This window comes from Tachyglossus aculeatus, chromosome 3 (genome assembly GCF_015852505.1).
Source record: "Tachyglossus aculeatus isolate mTacAcu1 chromosome 3, mTacAcu1.pri, whole genome shotgun sequence".
NCBI lineage: Eukaryota > Metazoa > Chordata > Mammalia > Monotremata > Tachyglossidae > Tachyglossus > Tachyglossus aculeatus.
In genome coordinates this window covers 99918740-99940527 of record NC_052068.1, presented here as the reverse complement: position 1 = coordinate 99940527, position 21788 = coordinate 99918740, and the positions used below count along the sequence as shown (strand labels likewise).

Genomic DNA, 21788 nt, shown 5'->3' with positions numbered 1-21788 from the left:
TTCCCGGGACACCACACCAGGGTGCAAGTGACTGGGCAGAAATGGGTTGGTTGGAGTTGGATTGGGACGTCCGCTATCAAGTCCGGAAGCTGGCAGCTCTTACACCGGGGCTCTGAGAAACGTGTTTCATAATAGATTTGGGTGGATTGGGTGTCAGTTGAGTGTTTTCATCAGGCAGTGGCGTCCAAGGTGGTTTAAGGGATTGGTAACATCCCTTAAGCAACTTTGGCTCACCTGCTTCGCCCCCGGCCCACTTTTGGCTTCCTCACAGTCTCTCCACTGAAAGGGCCTTTTAATAATAATAACAGTAATAATAATAATGATATTTGTTAAGCGCTTACCATGTGCCAAGCACCGTTCTCAGCACTGGGGGGAGATTCAAGGTAATCAGGCTGTCCCACCTGGGGCTCACAGTCTTCATCCCCATTTTACAGATGAGGTAACTGTGGCCCAGAGAAGTTAAGTGACTTGCCCAGAGTCACACAGCTGACCAGTGGTGGAGCCGGGACTAGAACCCATGACCCGGCCCCCAAGCCCAGGCTCTTTCCCCCAAGGCACGTGGCTTCTCTGCTCTTTTCCTCTGCTATTTTCTACCATCGGTACTAACACTTGTCAGGACCCTGAGAGGAAGAGGACGCTAACTTAGCCATCTGTCAGCACCCCAGAAATGACCCAGACACTGAGCATGTTCAGATGTTCCTTGTTTCAAGGTTGAAGTCTGCGGGGATGACAAGCCTCAGAAACACTCAAGACACACAGCTCCTAACCACTTCCCCCCTCCAGTCCTATTTACCCTCTGCCTTTCGCCCCTGGCAAAAGTGCCACCAAAACATACTTCAGTCTTTGACCCTCTAGGTGACTCTCCATCTCCTTTTATCCTCCATTTTAAGTCCGTCCTTGGGGATTCCACTTGTGACTGGAATTGCGAATGTATGAATTACCTCTTAGGAAGTAAGACTTTCATCGCAGTTTAGTCCCCAGGAGCAACTCCGTGAACACTCACTCAAGATATCGAGAAGCAGCGTGGCTTTGTGGAAATACCATGGGCTTGGGAGTCAGAGGACGAGGGTTCTAATCCCTCCTCCGCCACCTGTGTGCTATGTAACCTTGGGCAAGCCACTTCACTTCTCTGTGCCTCAGTTACCTCATCTGTAAAATGGGGATGAAGACTGTGAGCCCCATGTGGGACAACCTGATGACCTTGTATCTACCCTACCACTTAGAACAGTGCTCAGCCCACAGTAAGCGCTTAAATAACATAATTACTATTATTATATCCCCAAGCTCATGATGGGAAATAGAAGTCTAAATTTCACCAATCTCCATTTCCCTGGCTAACAACATTTTGGCCTTTGGAAAACATGAGGGAGAAGAGGTTGCCAGCTGGCTCCTGAGGGATTTCTGCCCCTTCATTTTCCTCTAGAACCCAACTGCCAGTACCAAAGTTTTTAATTTTTCTGTAGTTTCTACTTTAGCATGGCTGGCCCTTTTCCACTTCCCTATCCCTGTAAAAAAAAAAAAAAAAAGGGGGGGGGTGTCGGGTCGGGGGTGAGAGGAGAGAGAGAATCAACCCCAGGTTCACAACTCAGGACACTCTACTCTTCCTCCTCCCTACTGCAGATTGGTCTGCCCCTGCCCATCCCCCTAACTGAGCCTCAGTTTCCCGTTCAGGACAACAGAGATCCTATCAGGCTGAATTTTACGAGGGTAAATACCCAAATCTAACGATCATCATTATTTAATTAGTAACTATAAACATGGTCAGTCTGGAGATTGTCAACTCAGACTGCGTGAAATTTTTTTTTTTTAATCCTCTTAAAGCATATCCCTGGGAATCAGATTTGGAAGCATGGAAATTGGAAGCTACAGACACAATGTACAGATGGGCAAAGAAGTACCTTTGAGCCTATCATCGGGGAATCAGCACAGCCCAGGGGACAGAGCCCAGATCTGGGAGTCGAAGAACCTGGGTTCTAATCCCAGCCCCGCCAATGGCCTGCTGTGCAACCTTGGGCAAATCACTTAACTTCTCTGTGCCTTACTTTCCTCATCTGCAAAACAGGGTCTCAGTGACTGTTCTCCCACCCATGTCGAAGGTGAGCCCTAGGCGGGCAGGGACTGGATCCCATCTGCTTATGTTGCGCACCTCCCCCGGCACTTGGAGCGGCGTTTTGCACAGTGTAAGCATTAGGAAACATCATCGGTGTTACGATGAAGCCGGCACATGGGGCTAATAGGGGACAGGCAGCCCGAAGGCGAGGATCACCAGGGCGGGTGAGCTGCAGATATGCCCGGACATGGCAGCTGCCCCCCGTGGGCTAAACTCGGCCTTCCCGGGGCTCGGCCTGGCTGCCTGTTCACTCATTCATTCATCCAATCGTATTTATTTATTCATTCATTCAATCGCATTTATTGAGTGCTTACTGTGTGCAGAGCACTGTGCTAAGCGCTTGGGAGAGTACAATACAACAATAGACACACACCCTCCCCGCAAGGAGCTTACAGCCTAGAGGACTACACCCACCCCAGTGCTTTCAATAATGCTTAGGTTACAGAAAGCAATTAAATACTATCATTATTACCATCATTACTACAATAATTAATATTCATTCATTCAATCGTATTTATTGAGTGCTTACTGTGTGCAGAGCACTGTACTAAGCCCTTGGAAAGTACAGTACAGCAATAACTGAGCGCTTACTGAGTGCAGAGCACTGTACTAAGCACTTGAGAGAGTACAATAGCGTAAAGACCGTCTCTATATGTTACCGACTTGTACTTCCCAAGCGCTTAGTCCAGTGCCCTGCACACAGTAAGCGCTCAATAAATACGATTGATTGAGTGAATGAATGAATGAATACAGTAGTCCATCTGACTGTCCGGAGAGGCTCTTGGGTCCAGAGGGCCTGGGAGTAGGGGACAAGAAGGGAGTGCAGCAGGAGGAGGAGGAGGAAGAGGACAAGAAGGAGGAGAAGGAAGAAGAGGAAAAGAAGGCGGAGAAGGAGGAGGAAGAAGAGGAAAAGAAGGAGGAGAAGGAGGAGGAAGAAGAGGAAAAGAAGAAGGAGGAGAAAGAAGAGGATGAGGAGAAAAAAGAGGAGGAGAAAGAAGAGGAGGAGGAGAAAAAAGAGAAGAAAAAGGAGAAGGGGGAGGAAAAAGAGGAAGCTGCGGCATGAGGGCTCCTAGCTTTAAACTTTCCCAAGCCCTTAGCACAGTAAGCACTCAATAAATACCACTGATTGAACGAATGATCAGCGATGCCTTCTTCCAGAGCCGGGGATTCTTTCCCTAGGAATGATTATGTGGGCAGGGAATGTCACTGTATATTGCCACGGTGTACTTTCCCAAAACGCTTAGTACAATGCTCTGGAGCGGAAAAAAGCAAGAAAGACAGCAAGGAGATTCTTGGAGACCTGTAGAGAACCAGTTGAAAGCTATTCCTAGAAGAATAGATTTGAGAAGCAGCGTAGCTTAGTGGAAAGCAAGAGCCCGGGCTTGGGAGTAAGAGGTCGTGGGTTCTAATCCTGACACCTCCACTTGTCATCTGTGTGACCTTGGGTAAGTCACTTCACTTCTCTGGGCCTCAGTTACCTCCTCTATAAAATGGGGATGAAGACTGTGAGCCCCACGTGGGACAACCTGATTGCCTTGTATCGACCCCAGTGCTTAGAACAGTGTTAAGCACATAATACATGCTTAACAAATACCAACATTATTATATTATTATTAATAAAGAAAACCCAAACCTGCTCACTTCAGTTCACTGCTGCCACCTCCACCCCCCTGACACACATTCTCTCCACCTCCTTTTTTCTCCCCCTTTCTCTCTCATTCATTCATTCAATTGTATTTATTGAGCACCTACTGTGTGCAGACCACTGTACTATGCGCTTGGGAAGTACAAGTTGGCAACATGTAGAGACGGTCCCTACCCAACAGCGGGCTCACAGTCTAGAAGAAGCAGCGTGGCTCAGTGGAAAGAGCACGGGGTTTGGAGTCAGAGGTCATGGGTTAATATCCAGGCTCCACCAATTGTCAGTTGTGTGACTTTGAGCAAGTCACTTCACTTCTCTGTGCCTCAGTTACCTCATCTGTAAAATGGGGATTAAGACTGTGAGCCCCCGTGGGACAACCTGATCACCCTGTAAGCTCCCCAGAGCTTAGAACAGTGCTTTGCACATAGTAAGTGCTTAATAAATGCCATCATTATTATTATTATTAGAAGGGGGAGACAGACAACAAAACATATTAACAAAATAAAATAAATAGAATAAACATGTACAAGTAAAATAGAGTAATAAATAAATGCAAACATATATACACATACACAGGTGCTGTGGGGAGGTGAAGGAGGTAAAGCAGGGGGGGAGGGGGAGGAGGGGTAGAGGAACAAGGGGGCTCAGTCTTTCCATCCTCCCTCTCCCTTTTCCTCTCTCCTTTTCCCTCTTTCTCCCTCTCCCTTTTCCTCTCTCCCTCTTTCTCCCTCTCCCTTCCTTTCCTCTCTCCCTCTTTCTCCCTCTCCCTTCCTTTCCTCTCTCCCTTTCTCCCTTTCCTCTCTCCCTCTTTCTCCCTCTCCCTTCCTTTTCTCTCTCCCTTTCTCCCTCTCCCTCTCTCCTTTTCTCCCTTCCTTTCCTCGCTCCCTTTCTCCCTCTCCCTTCCTTTCTCCCTCTTTCTCCCTCTCCCTTCCTTTCCTCTCTCCCTTTCTCCCTCTCCCTTTTCCTCTCTCCCTCTTTCTCCCTCTCCCTTCCTTTCCTCTCTCCCTCTTTCTCCCTCTCCCTTCCTTTCCTCTCTCCCTTTCTCCCTTTCCTCTCTCCCTCTTTCTCCCTCTCCCTTCCTTTTCTCTCTCCCTTTCTCCCTCTCCCTCTCTCCCTTTCTCCCTTCCTTTCCTCGCTCCCTCTTTCTCCCTCTCCCTTCCTCTCTCCCTCTTTCTCCCTCTCCCTTCCTTTCCTCTCTCCCTCTTTCTCCCTCTCCCTTCCTTTCCTCTCTCCCTCTTTCTCCCTCTCCCTTTTCCTCTCTCCCTTTCTCCCTCTCCTTTCCTTTCCTCTCTCCCTCTTTCTCCCTCTCCCTTTTCCTCTCTCCCTTTCTCCCTCTCCTTTCCTTTCCTCTCTTTCTCTCTCTCCCCCTCTGCCCCCGTCTCTGCCCTCGGAGGTTTCCCCCGGGCCCGGCCGCCCCGGGGACGGGATGAGGTCCGGGGGCTCCTCCCGGCCCGCCCCCCACGCCCGGGCTCTGCCCACCCCGCCGCGCTGCTCTTCCTGAATTCCTTAGGCGCCTACTACGTGCCGGGCAGCGTACTGAGCGGCGAGGCGGCGATGCTCCCCGGCCTCCGCCTTACCCAGAAGTTGTCCTTGAACGGTGCCCCCTTCATGACCAGCCGACGGGAAGGGACGGGACGGGACGGGACCGACCAGTGACCAGGCGACGCAGCGTGTAACTAACTGAGCGAGGGAGAGTGAGCCCCTCCCCCTGCCAGCCCCGCCCACCACCCTCCGCGTCCCCAGCCGTCCCCGCCCACAACTCGCCCACTCCTGCCCGTCCCCACCCCAACCAGGCTCCATTCATTCATTCAACCGGATTTATTGAGCTCTTACTGTGTGCAGAGCACTGGACTAACATATAGAGACGGTCCCTACCCAACAGCGGGCTCACAGTCTAGAAGGGGGAGACAGACAACAAAACCAAATCCCTCCCCCCCCCACCCCGTCACCAGTGTAAGCACTTGTGGGGGGATACAGTGATCCCTACATAATAATAATAATGGCATTCGCAGACCTAGAACTTGGCTCGGGCCGGAAAATACTTTTGAAGGACAAGATTAAGTTAATGGGACTGTATACCAGGCGTGAATATCCTGTCGAGCTGTCCCTTGTTTTACTTTTTTACAGAGCATAACAAAGGATATTTTTCAGCTTCTTACAAGAAGCTTTTGTTTTTATTAGTACGGCTCAGGTGGTTGTGTTTTGTCTATTGCTGGCAAGATTGTTACAAGATTGCAAGACTGTACAGAAATTTTGTATTTAGACTGTGAACCCACTGTTGGGTAGGGACCGTCTCTATATGTTGCCAACTTGTACTTCCCAAGCACTTGGTACAGTGCTCTGCACAAAGTAAGCGCTCAATAAATACGATTGATTGATTGATTTGTTAAATGCTTACTACGTGCCAAGCACCGTTCTAAGCACCAGGGGGATACAAGGTCATCAGGTTGTCCCACATGGGGCTCACAGTCTTCATCCCCACTTTACAGATGAGGGAACTGAGGCCCAGGGAAGTGAAGTGACTTGCCCAGAGTCACACTGCTGACCAGTGGCGGAGCCAGGATTAGAACCCATGACCTCTGACCCCCAAGCCCGCGCTCTTTCCAATGAACTACACTGCTTCTCCAGTAAGTGCTCCATAAATACCACTGACGATGAGGATGGTGCTCTGCACACAGGAAGCGCTTCCTGCTAAACCAGATGGTCATATAATAATAATAATGGCATTTATTAAGCACTATGTGCAAAGCACTGGGCCATCACAAAAACTCATTCCAAGGAATGCCCCCCACTGCTAAACGCTGCGATCTCATGTTCGCTGATACATCCGCCCCTTCAATGACAGCCGGGGGACAACACACACATTAACACGGAACCTTTATTTTCGACGAGATTTCTGTACATTTAAAGCACTCGTGCTTTTTTCAAGTCCTATGTCGAGTGGAACCGAATCACTAGCACAATGACCAACTGCCACGGGACGCCAACCTGTGGGAGTTTAAGCTTCAAAACCAGCCAGGAAGTTGGTGACGATCTCCTTCAGCTTTGCATCGGACTGTTCTGAGATCTTTCCATCAGTCCTGTTTGCAAAGAGAAGTTTAGAATGAACAGCAAACTCTGCTTCACCGCCCTGTATTAGCATCCCTCTGAGAGAGTTGCCCAAGGGGTCTCCTGAACCTCCCTGAAATCCTTCTTTGTTACAGAGGAACCATTCGATCCCTCAGATGTGTTTTTTAGTAGCCCTACGGACCTCTCGCCTATGGATTTAGCCAAACCCATCCCGAATCTGGTCTCTTTCACCCTGCACGACTTCCTGAGTTCCGCTTACTACCCGCTGAATGGAGATGGGGTTTCTCTGGCTTGACACCTTTATTAGGTCCCAGTGCTGGGGGATTTGATAAGCGGTTGTGTTGGCTCTGGGCAACCCTTCCATGATTTTACAAGCTTCAATTACAACTTCTTTTCACAATCTCCTTTTCAGTCTGTCACAAACCTGCCACTCCACCCCGTGCCTACTGACTGCCCTATGCAATAGAATAGCGAAGCAATGCAGACATCTGATTTTACCCACAACAGAATTCTCCAGAGATACGATCTGAATACGTGTTTATACCTGATGTTGCCCAGCAGGGCCTGGTGCTGGCTGATGACGTGAGCCAAGAAAGCACTCTCAAATTTTGTGATTTTGCTGGGCTCCAATTTGTCGAGATATCCTCTTACACCGGCGTAGATGACTGCAACTTGCTCTTCAATTGCCATGGGAGCTGAAAACACAAAACACGTCAGTGGTGGTTCATAATTAAAGCGCATCTTTTGGTAATGCATGCGAGAGGAACACGCACGCCAACGCTGCCTGTTGCTTCCACGTTCTCCAATCACCCCGATGTACTCAGTGAAGGTATTTTCCCCAATGAACCCTAACTCTGGCAGTACAACACAATCTCAACCCTGTTGTTCTATTTTAAACAGGCCTTAATTTTGAGACGGACGGTCCCAACGGTTTACTGAGTCCCCAGAGACTTGAACTAATCACTAAAGAAATCGCTCCAAGGTAGAGTCTCTTAAAAGGCGAACTGATGCTTAAAATGGACACATCAGACAGATTAACATAGGAATGACACCTCTCTTGCGCTTTCACAAACGCTGTTGGGAAACTAGGGAATTATTCCACCATCACACGTCGACCTGGATAAAATAAGAGGTGATGTTGTCGTGTGAAGACACTCGGCATCTGTTGAGGTGTACAGGCCATAGCGCGAGTTTCCCCTCAAACGAAAGTCAAGGGAAGCGTTACCTCCACACGGAAGAACTGGAGGCATGAATTACTCTAACTAAAACCAGGACCTGAGGAGGTAACCGAGGAACTTACAATACTGTCCTTGTTTCAGCAGCTCAGTCAGACGCACGCCACGACTCAGCAGCTGTTGGGTGGCGGCATCCAGATCAGAACCAAACTGAGCAAAAGCAGCCACTTCCCGGTACTGGGCCAATTCCAGCTTCATGGTACCTGCCACCTGCCAACAGACAAGGGTGAAAGCAGAGCTAAGTGGAGCGCCAGCCTCAGAAAAAGACGTTTTAGAGCAAAGTAAACTCACCAGTCCCTGTCCAGAGAGTATCCGACTTCTCACTCCACTTCATTATAAATGATGGTTATTTTGGTAAGCTATTGGATCTGGCTTAAAACTAAGTTGACCAAGAAAATAATGAGATTTAATAGAGCAGATGCCTTAGGCAGGGGTCAATGACAGAGGGCTTGCTCAAAGGAGACGCGGCGCGGCTCAGGGGATGGAGCCCAGGCCTGGGAGTCAGAAGGACCCGGGTTCTCATTCCGGCTCCGCCACTTGTCAGCTGTGTGACTTTGGGCAAGTCACTTCACTTCTCTGTGCCTCAGTTACCTCATCTGTAAAATGGGGATTAAGACTATGAGCCCCATAAGGGACAACCTGATCACCTTGTAACCTCCTCAGTGCTTAGAACAGTGCTTTGCACACAGTAAGCGCTTAATACTATTATTATTATTATTATTATTATGTGGGACAAGGGACTGTGTCCAACCTGATTAGCTTGGATCCCCCCAACACTTAGTACAGTGCTTAGCACATAGTAAGCACTTTACAAACACTACTAGGGGAAAAAAGATGCTTAACAAATACCGATTATTAATTACAATTCTTAATAATAACCACATGAGAATCAAACAGGCCTCTCACAGCTCTTGCACTCTTAGGGCAACAACGTCACTTCTCTCACAGCTTACTGGGCAGGAGTAGTTGGTCCACCCAGCACCCTTGAGCAGGAAAACGAATGAGGTGGAACCATGGTGGGGCCTCAGCCTGGGGATGGACGGGGTTCCTGCTGTTCTTGCTAGAGGAGGGGGCAAGCTAGAGCTGCTCAAGCCCCCAACCCTCGGCACTGCCACCCAGTCCCAGCCACCAGCAAAGAAGGTAACTCTCTGCTTACATCCCACGTGTGCTGAGGAACAGCGTGGCTCAGAGGAAAAAGCACGGGCCTGGAAATCAGAGGACCTGGATTCTAATCCTGGCTCCGTCAATGCTTACTGTGGGACCTTGGGCAAGCCACTTGACTTTGTGCTTCAGTGGCTTCAACTGTAAAAATGAGGACTTAAATACCTGTTCTCCCTCCTAGACTGCGAAGCCCCTTGCAGGACAGGAACTGGATCTGACCTTATGAATGTGTACCCTACCTCAAGCCATTTAGAACAGTGTTTGACACGTATTAAGCACTTAAATAAGAGAGAGAGAGAGAGACAGAGACAGACACACAGAGACAGACAGAGACCAGAAGTCCTGGCACTGACTGTGTTCCCCACAAACCCAGAAGAGAAAGTTCGTTACACAACACAAGGCAGGTCTAGAGCCCGAGTTCAGTAGTAGAGGTGCAGGGAGGAGGGTGAATGTGAGAAAATAAAATATCTAGCATAGCGTTTTGCCACTCTGCCACTCTCCCTTCCCATTTCCCAAGACCACAAAACATGTTTGTGCTCACTCTTTCCTTCCCCACCTTTTTCATGTCTTACTCTTCCCTTCCCCTTTTCTCTCACCTTATACCCAAATCCCACTAAAACATTGCAAAAGAACACATTAACCTTACATTATTCCATAATTCTATTTCCACAATGAAGTGCAGTTGACATGTTCCACTTTGGCGGACCAGCTGCTTCTAGGTTTTATTCTGTTTGGATCTTCCATACAAAAAGGCTGCCTCCTCTGGCCTAAGGACATTAATTCCATTTTGGTGGACTTGTACTCTAAATCACAACCATTCCACAATAGCTCTAAAATACATTCTAAGAACACTCCCTTTAATAAACTCTAAATCTACTCACAAACTACTAAATTGGAGTATTTTATATACCTTCATCAACCTTAAATCAATGGTATTCATTGAGCACTTACTGTGTGCAGAGCACTGTACAAAGCACTTGGGAGAGTACAGTACAGAAGAGTTGTTAAGTTCCCTGCCCACAAGAAGCTTTAGGTTCCAAGTGTACACACTGGCCAATACAGATATTCCAGTGGAGTTATATATAAGCACTTAGTACAGTGCTCTGCACACAGTAAGTGCTCAATAAATATGATTGAATGAATATAACAAGGCAGACCAGCAGAGTTTACACATGTGGGTTAAATTTGCGGCCCGGCACCTTTCCCTCATGACGCAGCGTATTTTACAATTCTGTTCCTTGATTACCTGCTTCATGGCCCTGGTCTGGGCAGCAGAGCCAACGCGGGACACAGACAGACCAACGTTGATGGCGGGGCGGATACCTTTGTAAAACAACTCAGTTTCCAGGAAGATCTAGAAAACAATATCACGAGCAAGTTCAGGGAAGTTTCACCAACGAACTTGGGTCATCCCCTTGAAGACCAAAAGCGTGTAGAGTTCTGGCCTACAGAATACCACACGAGAATTACGAGACAGGATTTTAACCACTTCAAAGTACCTGTCCATCGGTGATGGAGATGACGTTGGTTGGAATGTAGGCAGACACGTCACCGGCTTGGGTTTCGATGACAGGCAGGGCGGTCAGAGAGCCCCCCCCAAAGGTTTCGTTCATCTTGGCTGCTCTCTCCAGCAGACGCGAGTGCAGGTAGAACACATCGCCAGGGTAGGCCTCACGGCCCGGAGGACGCCGCAGCAGCAGGGACATCTGACGGTAAGCCACGGCCTAGGGTGCGGGGGGAAGGTAGGACACGACAAAACACCGATTACATTTTCTCTTCGACTGAGACCTCACCAGCTCCGTACAAAACAAGGCCTCGAGTTCTACATTTCCAAACAAGGTCTCAATTTCTACATTTCCACTCACCTGTTTGGACAAGTCATCATAGATGATCAGGGCGTGTTTACCGTTGTCTCGGAAATATTCCCCCATGGAGCAACCAGAGTAGGGTGCCAGATACTGAAGAGGGGCAGCATCAGATGCAGTGGCAGAAACCACAATGGTGTACTTCATGGCATCTGAAGGGAGACCAAAGTGCTCAGTCGGGGATTCACTTCGTAGAAAACGGGTTCTAAGACAACAAGTTCACTCAAAAGTTGCTCGCTCAGCACTAAAAAACCCCACGCATGGCCAAAGAACCCCAGAAGCAGCATGGTTTGGTGGATAGAGCCCTGGGCCTAGGAGTTGGGAGGACCTGGGTCCTAATCCTGGCTCTGCCAAGTGGTAACTGTGTGACCCTGGGCTAGTTACTTCACTTCTCTGGGCCCCAGTTCCCTCATCTGGAAAATGGGGATTAAGAGTGTGTCCCCCTTTTAGACTGTGAGCCCACTGTTGGGTAGGGACTGTCTCTATATGTTGCCAATTTGTACTTCCCAAGCGCTTAGTACAGTGCTCTGCACATAGTAAGCGCTCAATAAATACGATTGATGATGATGATGATGATGAGTGTGAGCCCTATGTGGGACAGGGACTGTGTTCAACTTGATTAACTTGTATCTACCCCAGTGCTTGGCACATAGCAAGCACCTAACAAGTATCAGTAATTACTATTAACTTGCTGGAGAATTTCACTCAAATGAAGGCAACGTAATACCTAACACCAATTAATAAGAGTGCCAAGTTGAGTGCTTTAATCAAGCAATGGTATTTGAGCACTTACTACGTGCAGAGCCCTGTACGAAGCACTTGGAGACTGCAACACAACAGAATTAGCCGGCACGTTCCCTGCCCATAATGAGCTTACAACCTAAATAGTAAGCCTGTTGTGGGCAGAGAATGTGTCTGTTTATTGTTAGATTATTCTCTCCCACGCGCTTAAAAGAGTGCTCTGCACACAGTAAGCACTCAATATGACTGAATTAATGAATCTGGGGGTGTGTGACCATAGAGTTTGGCTTCTTTAGCCTGTCATTAAACTATTCAATTACCGCCAATCAAGGTCTTTCTCTGATGATTCATCTAATGAAGTCATCTTTTACCAGAGGTGGGTGACTATTTAGGCTGGAGGGTCATTTATGGACTTTGTTAAGGTGTATAAGAAAAGATCTTACTCGCTGTCAGGGTCAAAAGAGGGAAACTGCTGCAGCTACTTCCTGACTCCAAGACAGCCTCCGAGTGCCAGGCGTTTCCCTGCACCACACTACTGCTCTGGGGAGCAGCTGCCTGTGACGGGCTGAGCCAGGCTGGATTTGACCCTGCAAGCTGTCATTTGCTCACCAATCTCAGCCTCAAAAATGCAGAGAAACTCAAGTCACTGCTAAAAACCTCAAAGTTCTTAAAACAGTACTGGGAACCATTTAGAATATTGGGAAGCTGAATGGTACCCAGGTGTATTTGGTCTCGAGACCTTCCAAATACCGAATTTTGACCTACGAATTACTTCAGAAGTGGCAAGGCCTTTTCTGCCTTTTAGTTTGGGGCAATAAACTTTTCAAGCTAAAAATATCACTTCACATCTGAGCAGGTAAACACTGAAACATTCATTTGTAAAACTCTCCTAAAGAAGTTAACTGCAGCAATACTACAAAATTTTTGTTAGACCAACTCTTCTGTACCTGCATCTGTAAGCCTCTTCACCAACTGGGCAACAGTAGATCTCTTCTGACCAATAGCAACGTAGATACAGTACAGTTTCTTCTTTTCGTCAGTTCCCTCATTAAATCGTTTCTGGTTAATGATCGTGTCAATAGCAATAGATGTTTTGCTTAAAAAGAAAACAAGAAATCACAATTTAAACAGTTATGAAAACAAGTCAAGCCTTTCTACAGTGCCAGAGTAGAGGAGGAAGCACAGGTTTTGGCTCAAGTCCTTACCCAGTCTGTCTATCACCAATAATCAGCTCACGCTGACCACGGCCAATGGGTACCAAGCTATCCACAGCTTTAATGCCAGTCTGCATGGGCTCACGCACAGAGATTCTAGGAATGATGCCAGGGGCTTTCAGCCCAACTCTCCTCCGGACTTTGGAACCAATCGGACCCTTAAAAACAAAAGAACGGTTATTCATCCTTACACGGCTTTTGGTTTGAAACAACCACCCCAAACGACAGCCTCCAGTTACTCCTTTCATCTACCTTTCCATCGATGGCATTACCCAGCGCGTCGACGACACGGCCCAACAGCTCCTCACCGACCGGAACGTCAACAATGGCCCCGGTTCTCTTGACAACATCCCCTTCCTTGATCAGCTTGTCGTTTCCAAATACCACAACGCCAACATTGTCAGGTTCCAAGTTCAGAGACATACCCTGAAACAATTAAAGCCACGGATTTTATGAAGAACCACACAGGTACATAATTACAGAAATACATAAATTATTGTTCGACTGGTGGGAAGCACTCAATCGACAAATTGAATGTTTACTGTAGGCAGGGCAATGTATTAAGCAACTGGGAAAGTACAACAGAACAGCAGACACGCTCCCTGTCCACAGCGATCTCACCTTCTAGAGGAGACAGACATTAACTGAAACAAATACATTATGGCCAGGTACATAAGTACAGTGGGACTAGGATGGTGAATCACAGCGACGAAGGAGAGTTGGGAAAGAAGGATATGAGTCGTCAATACGGCTTTGAAGGTGGGGAAAGTAATTGTCGGATATGAAAAGGGAGGATGTTCCAGGACAGAGGCAGTACGTGGGCAAGTTTGCTGGAGAGATAGACGAGATCGCCTCACGTAACCAGATGACTTACAGTCATGAAAGACTAGCAAGAGTGCCCGCTAATTCAGAGCTGATAATCTGCACGTCAACCACATGACGCGGACAAGACCGAAGAGCAAAAATCAGGTATTTTGTCTTCTGAATTTAATCTGCAAGCCTCAATTAAAATTTCTAGGGTTCAGGTTGCCACTGGCAATCACAATTTTGAGATGACTAATGGCAACATAGTCCAGGGACATATTTATGAGCTTCAAGCCTAGTTTTCTCTGCTACTGCTTGCCAAACCCAGTACTGAGTTGGTCGAGTCCCTCATCTCAAGACCAAAGACCAAAAAAGCCAGGACATTTCGAACATCTGTATAATGCCAAGAAATACTTCAGACTGGATCTCACGGTAGGACAGTAGTCCAGTTTGGAAGACAGCTGGCCACCTTAACTGTAGGCAGCTGAAAATAACAAGTTTGTTATTCCCAGCAATCAATCAATCAATCGTATTTATTGAGCACTTACTGTATGCAGAGCTCTGTACTAAGCGCTTGGGAAGTACAAGTTGGCAACATATAGAGACAGTCCCTACCCAACAGTGGGCTCACAGTCTAACACTGTGATCATCTTTGATAATTTGATAAGCAATCATCTCTGATAATTACTGGTCATAGTAAATACCACAAAAGGCATTTTTCTTAACCAGAAATGGGGAACTACTAATAACCACGTCCTAGGGACAAAGTTAAAAAGGTTATCTACCGATGGAATAAAGTCATTTTGCAGGCATTAGGGCTGCACAAGACAAAGGAGGTAACCAGGAGTAAAGTATTTATTATTATCTTACATTTGTAAGTGGCAACCTTTGCTGCATAAAAACTTTGATTTTCTCTCATCTCCCCACACCTTACTATAGTATTTTATTTCCCCACAACCCAGTAAAAAAACAGGTGAACAGAACCTTAGAGCTAAAGAATCCTACAAAGGGAAGGAAGAATTCTCTGAACCAAGAAACTGGTTCAGAACCCTATTGAGACTCCTGTGCTTAGTTTATCAGTGGGCAGCATTAGAAAAAGGTTTTAACTTTGTGTTCCTAGTAGTGCCAACTTTTATTTCCTAGTAACGCCTGCACACGTCGGATGGATTTCTCTTCATTACTGTGACTAAACGAAGTGCTTTTTAAGCTTGAAATGGTTAGACTCCAAGATTTTGCCGTGCATAGTCCTTTAATTCATGAATGAACTAATGTGGAAATACTAATTTTCCACAATTGTGGGACTATATGTTCCAATAAAACAGCCTGTTCCAAGCTACATACCACACTAGAAAACACATCCACAACAGTTGCAAGGTGGCTGAAATACAAAAATTCAAACTTACAACTTCAAAATGGAGAGTACGTTACCTTCAATCCCGAAGAAAATTCCACCATTTCTTCTGCCTGAACATTTCTTAGCCCATGTACACGAGCAATACCATCACCGATAGACAGTACTCGCCCGGTCTCTTCTAGGTCCACAGAGGTGTCGGCTCCTAAAATACGCTCCTCAAGAATAGAGGACACCTCGGCAGTGCCTATTCAGAGGGAGGGGGGAAAAAAGCAAGCTCTGAATATACGAAAGCTTAGTGAATCAACTGAGGGAAAAAAAAAAAATCACACTATCCAAAAATTACAAATATTTCCACTCTCAGCTCAGCAACTGTGGGGCCCTATGTGTGTTAGAAATGGCTAGAAAAGGAAATATGAATCCATTCCACAAGTTCTACATGTAAATTTAAGAGTAAAAGTCAATATTCCAGACAGTCTTTCTTAAGACCCACCTGCACACCTTTCTATAAAAATGAGGTTTCCAGTCTCAAAATGACTAGGAAAAAAAACAACCTTTGACAAACGGCATATTTAGCCTGGACATGGGAAGGCTAGGTTATTATTCCCGTTTCTAAACTACTGTTATACAGTCTGATGATGTTATTTGTCATCTTCACTATGTACCAAAAAAGAGGTATAAGATTAATGATTTCCTACTAGGTTTGTTAAACAATGGGTTACTGAGATCTTCCTCTGGTGAAATTTTTAAAAAAATATTTTCTTTGAGGTGTGGAAGCAGAGCCACTTAAGCTTTTAAGGTCCCTCCTCTCCCTGCGCCGTTCTTCCACAGAGGTTAACCCCAGCACTTAATATCCACCATTCACTCAATCGTATTTATTGAGCGCTTACTGTGTGCAGAGCACTGTACTAAGCGCTTGGGAAGTACAAGTTGGCACCAAAAGCCAGATATCATTTGTGACTTAAGATTTTATCTAATCAGGGAAGAAATATGACTAACCAACTGCTGCCAGCATGCAGTGATTGATTTTCAAAGTCAAAGGAGTAGCTTGGCCTAGAGGCAAGAGCACAGGCCTGGGAGCCAGAAGAGCCTGGGATCGAATCCCTACCCCACAATTTGTCTGCGATATTACCCTGGTCCAGTCACTTCTCTTCGCCTCGGGTACCTCAGGTGTTAAATGGGGATTAAGGCCGTGAGTCTGGTGCAGTGCACAGACTGTGTCCAACCTGATTTGCTTGCATCTATCCCAATGCTCAGCATGTAAGTGCTTAACAAGGACCATCAAAAAACAGTAAACATAGGCCTTTAAGCTGAAGACTTTTTCAAGAGCCTTGCACTAAAAAACTGAAACAGCAGAGATCACCATAAGCCACAAAATTCTCAGAAATAGTAAAAATATTCATAAAACTTTAGCAACTAATTTACTAACATCTGTGATAAATGGTTTAGCAAATGAATAGGTGAAGTAACCTACAAAAGATAAGAAAGCAATTTAAAAAAAGAGCTCCACCTAACTTTTAGTTTTTCATTCAATGGTAACAGGTCCAATGCGCATTTAGAAGCAAAGGCATTATTAACTTAATGTAACAGTTACTGGATTTGAAGAATCAACTTGTAAACACTACTCAAGTCCTTAAAGGGCTCTTTAAAAGCAGGCTGTAAAAGCAAGCATTTTTACCTACCAGATTTCTGAAGCCGAGCGTTGGAGGCGTGGAGGTTCCTTGTTGCAATAAAAGCCGATCCCAAAGCATTTCTGGAAGTCTAACAGCCAAAAACATTTTTAGAAACCTGAGTTTTTCCCCAGTAGAAAAGTTTCATACAACTCAAATTTTAAGCATCAACAGGCTATTTGCTTGAATCAGTGCAAAACTAGGTTCATTTTGGGGAACTTTCCCAAGTGAATTAATCAAGTGGGAGACGTTAGCGTTATTGTTCCGCTAACACCTGGCCATTTATTTTTTTTTTAATTCGAGTCATATTATTAATGTTTTGCACAAAACCCAAGGTTGAATCAAACTTTTGCCCTTCCTTAAGGAAATACTTTGCAAGCTAGGCTACTTATGGCATTACAGACTTACCAAAAATCCGACAGCTTTACTGGTACATTTTATTTCACACTAACAGAGAGGTGTTTCTTGCAGGTCTTTCTCTGGCCTTATACTGGTAGTACCATCAAGGACTTCAGGGCCCCGAGACAAATCATACTGAACTGCACATCGGGGTTCTCTTTTACAGTAATCCACTGCTCAGAAAAATCCGTCTAAATAATTGTACTTTCAGAAAAAGGGATTAAAAAAGTGTTTCTGTCCAAGTTTCCATGTGCATTTGGGTTGGGCTCCATTAAGAGACTAAGATAAATATTAAGAGGACTGCTTAAACTGGTTCTAGCTCCACGTTTCCCTTAATCACTAGATCCTTGACTTCTCAGCCTAGGGGGTAATGGGAAAAATGGAATGACTTTCAACACAGCTTAAAATGATTCCCAAGGAGTAGAGCTGTCACAGGGTTACTGTGAGCAAAAAGAAAAAAAAAAACCCAAATAACCAAACCCAAGCCACCATTACCTTTTTTTAGGGGGGAGGGCTGATGGGAGGTCACCTTGCACACTTTCTGAATAAAGAGGTCACTTCCCTTTGTCTTTTTCTTGGATCGAGCACACTTTCTGAATAAAGAGGTCACTTCCCTTTGTCTTTTTCTTGGATCGGGCTCGAGGCAGTCAGGCAGTCTATGGTGATTCTTGAGCCCTTACTATGTGCACAGCACTGTACTAAGTGCTTGGGAAGGTTCAACAGAATAAACAGACGCTTTCCCCATCTGCCAAAAGCTCAGTCTAGGGGAGCTGATGCGGCCCACTGACCTTAATAACAATTACGGTATCTGCTAAATTCTTCCTATGTGCCAGGCACTGTACTAAGCGCTAGGATGGATCCAAGTCTCCCCTCCCCACCCTCACTAGATTGTAAATCCGTTCTGGGCGGGGACCGTCGGTCTTTATTGCTGAATTGTACTTTCCAAGCGCTTAGTACTGTGCTCTGCACACAGTAAGCGCTCAATAAACACGATTGAATGGATGAATGAATCCAAACAAATCGGGTTGGATACAGCCCTTGTCCCACTAGTCACTTCACTGTGCCTCTGCTCCCTCATATGTAAAATGGGGATTAGACTGCAAGCCCCACGTGGATACCTTGTATCTATCCCAGCGCTTCGAACAGCGCTTGGCACATAGTAAAACGCTTAACAAATGCCATCATTGTTATTAAGGGGCTCACAGCCTCAATCTCCATTTTCCAGATGAGGGAAGCGAGGCATTGAGGGGTGAAGTGACTCACCCAAGGTCACACAGCAGACAAGAGGCCCATGACCTTCGGCTGAGGGGTCAGTCTGGACTTATCTCTCCCTCGTTACATATTATTACCGCAGTGCTTCGAACAGTGCTTGGCACATAGTACGCGCTTAAATACCATAATTATTACTACCCCGGCACTCCAAACAGTGCTTGGCACATGTTAAGCGCTTTAACAAATCCCATGATTATTACCCCAGCGCTTCGAGGAGTGCTTGGCACACAGTAAGCGCTTAACAAATACCACAATTATTATTACCTCAGAGCTCAAAACAGTGTTTGGCACATGGTCAGCGCTTAACAAATCCCCTGATTATTACCCCAGCGCTCAGAACAGTGCTTGGCGCATGGTGAGCGCTTTAACAAATCCCATGATTATTACCCTTGCGCTTAGAACAGTGCTTGGCACATGGTAAGTGCTTTAATAAATCCCACGATTATTACCCCTGCGCTCGGAACGGTGCTTGGCACATAGTAAGGGCTTAACAAATACCATCATTATTATTACCCCAGAGATCAGAACAGTGATAGGATTTGTTAAAAAGTGCTTACCCTGTGCCAATGATTATTACCCCAGCGCTTAGAGCAGTGCTTGGCACGTAATAATAACAATAATAATGGCATTTCTTAAGCGCGTACTATATGCAAAGCACTGTTCTAAGCGCTAAACATAGTCAGCGCTCAGCAAATACCGGCATTCCCATTAAGGGGCTCCGGGCCTCAATCGCCCTTTCCTCCCGACGAGGGAAGCGAGGCCCCCGAAGGGGGTGAAGTGACTCCCCCAAGGTCACGCGTAAGGGCTTAACAAATACCATCACTATTATTATCCCAGAGATCAGAACAGTGATTGGCACATGGTAAGCACTTTAACAAATCCTATGATTACCCCAGCGCTTGGAGCAGTGCTTGGCACATAATAACAACAGGAATAATGGCATTTATTAAGCGCTTACTATGTGAACATAGTCAGCGCTCAGCAAACACCGGCATTCCCATTAAGGGGCTCCCGGCCTCAATCGCCCTTTCCTCCGGACGAGGGAAGCGAGGCCCCCGAAGGGGGTGAAGTGACTCCCCCAAGGTCACACGTAAGGCCTTAACAAATACCATCCTTATTATTAGTATTATCATTACCCCAGAGATCAGAACAGTGATTGGCACATGGTAAGCACTTTAACAAATCCTATGATTATTACCCCAGCGCTTAGGGCAGTGCTTGGCACATAATAATAACAATAATAATGGCATTTATTAAGCGCTTACTATGTGAACATAGTCAGCTCTCAGTAAATACCGGCATTCCCATTAAGGGGCTCCCGGCCTCAATCGCCCTTTCCTCCGGACGAGGGAAGCGAGGCCCCCGAAGGGGGTGAAGTGACTCCCCCAAGGTCACACGTAAGGCCTTAACAAATACCATCCTTATTATTAGTATTATCATTACCCCAGAGATCAGAACAGTGATTGGCACACGGCAAGCACTTTAACAAATCCTATAATAATAATAATAATTGCATTTACTAAGCGCTTACTACGTGCAAAGCACTGCTCTAAGCGCTGATGATTACTACCCAGCGCTTAGAACATAATAACAACAGGAATAATGGCATTTATTAAGCGCTTACTATGTGAACATAGTCAGTGCTCAGCAAATACCGGCATTCCCATTAAAGGGCTCCCGGCCTCAACCGCCCTTTCCTCCCGACGAGGGAAGCGAGGCCCCTTAGGGGGTGAAGTGACTCCCCCAAGGTCACACCTAAGGGCTTAACAAATACCATCACTATAATTAGTATTACTATTAGCGCAGAGATCAGAACAGTGATTGGCACATGGTAAGCACTTTAACAAATCCTACCATTATTACCCCAGCGCTTAGGGCAGTGCTTGGTACATAGTAATAACAATAACAATGACATTTATTAAGCGCTTACTATGTGAACATAGTCAGGGCTCAGCAAATACCGGCATTCGCATTAAGGGGCTCCCGGCCTCAATCGCCCTTTCCTCCCGACGAGGGAGGCGAGGCCCCTTAGGGGGGGTGAAGTGACTCCCCCAAGGTCACCCGGCAGGGAAGGGGCGCCCACGACCTTGCGCCGCGGTTGCCATCGTTGAGGCCTCGGGCCCGCTGCCCTGGGCCCCCCAGGGCGGGCTCGGGGGGTGGGTGTGCCCGGCCCAGGGCCGAAGCCCCGGGCTGGTCTCCCCGTCCCAGGCCCGGCCGCCCAGGCCGCCCAGCCAAGATGGCGGCGGTTCGGCTCTCCCCCCCCCCCCACCTCAGCCCGGGCCTGAGGCCTAGTCCCGGGCCGCCGTCGCTCCGCGCCCCGGGCCGCTTACCAGGCCGGCCTGTCGGGGCAGGGCGCGGGCCAGGGCCGCGGCTACTCGGACGGACCACATCTCCGCAGCTGGTCGCCACCGGCCTGCCGCCCGACAACGGCTCCTCACCGACTGCCGCAAAATGGCCGCCGCGCCGGGCGTGTCAAGGCGGCCCCCGCGCCGTGACCCGGATGGACTCGCTCCCCTCCCGCCTCCCTCTCGGACCACCTTCCTTCCCGCCTCGTTTATGGCTCTTTTCGATCAATCAATCAGTCAGTCAATCAATCAATCGTATTTATTGAGCGCCTACTGTGTGCAGAGCACTGTACTAAGCGGTCGGGAAGTACAAGTCGGCCCCTCCCCAACAGTGGGCTCGCAGCTTCCCCTCTCCCCTCCCCTCAGGGGCCCGGCCGTTCGGGGCGGAGACCTTGGCCGGGGCCTTTTCCAGAGGCGGCCATGACGGGGGGAACCGCCCCACCTCCCCCTCCGCGGCCTGTTCCCGAGGAAGGGATGACCTTCAACGTCATATTTACACATGTACATATTTACACGTGTATTAAATATGTACATGTGTACACATTTACATGTGTACATATTTATTACTCTATTTATTTATTTATTTTGCTTGTACCTGTCTATTCTATTCATTTTATTTTGCAAGGTCATATTTACATATCTACATATTTACATGTGTATTAAATGTGTACATATGTACACATTTACATATGTACATATATAACTCTATTTTACTTGTACCTATCCTATTCATTTTAGTTTGCAAGGTCATATTTACACATGTACATATTTACATGCTTATTAAATGTGTGCATATGTGCACATTTACACATGTACATATTTATTACTCTATTTTGCTTGTGCCTATCTATTTTATTTTGCAAGGTCATATGTACATATGTACATATTTACATGTGTATTAAATGTGTGC

The 21788-nt window shown here is 46.9% G+C and overlaps 2 protein-coding genes across 2 annotated transcripts in view; both read right to left on the bottom strand.

Moving 5' to 3' along the window:
* Positions 1-5402, bottom strand: part of PSTPIP2 (proline-serine-threonine phosphatase interacting protein 2) — an 81238-nt gene extending 75836 nt beyond the window's left edge. Inside the window, exon 1 of the mRNA XM_038744064.1 lies at positions 5330-5402. Within this exon, the coding sequence (XP_038599992.1) occupies positions 5330-5362 (33 nt within the window). The 5' untranslated portion in view covers positions 5363-5402. The remainder of the gene's footprint in view (positions 1-5329) is intronic.
* Positions 5403-6612: 1210 nt separating this feature from the next.
* On the bottom strand, positions 6613-20983 carry ATP5F1A (ATP synthase F1 subunit alpha). Its single transcript, XM_038743654.1, has 12 exons — positions 20864-20983; positions 16875-16953; positions 15270-15439; positions 13290-13463; positions 13029-13195; positions 12771-12919; positions 11083-11234; positions 10717-10941; positions 10464-10571; positions 8122-8266; positions 7366-7516; positions 6613-6832 (listed from the first exon to the last, which is right to left on the bottom strand). Exons 1-12 carry the CDS (start codon positions 20921-20923, stop codon positions 6751-6753), a joined length of 1662 nt encoding a protein of 553 aa, XP_038599582.1. The 5' UTR covers positions 20924-20983; the 3' UTR covers positions 6613-6750.
* Positions 20984-21788: the final 805 nt, after the last annotated feature.

Bases quoted from the DNA above. Each gene is read 5' to 3' on its own strand.
- ATP5F1A (XM_038743654.1), bottom strand. From the start codon at position 20,923: ATGTGGTCCGTCCGAGTAGCCGCGGCCCTGGCCCGCGCCCTGCCCCGA. The intron at 16,954-20,863 runs GTAAGCGGCCCG...TTTGGCTGTTAG, and splicing joins TGCCCCGACAGGCCGGCCTG to ACTTCCAGAAATGCTTTGGG. The intron at 12,920-13,028 runs GTAAGGACTTGA...TTTCTTTTTAAG, and splicing joins ATTGGTGATAGACAGACTGG to CAAAACATCTATTGCTATTG.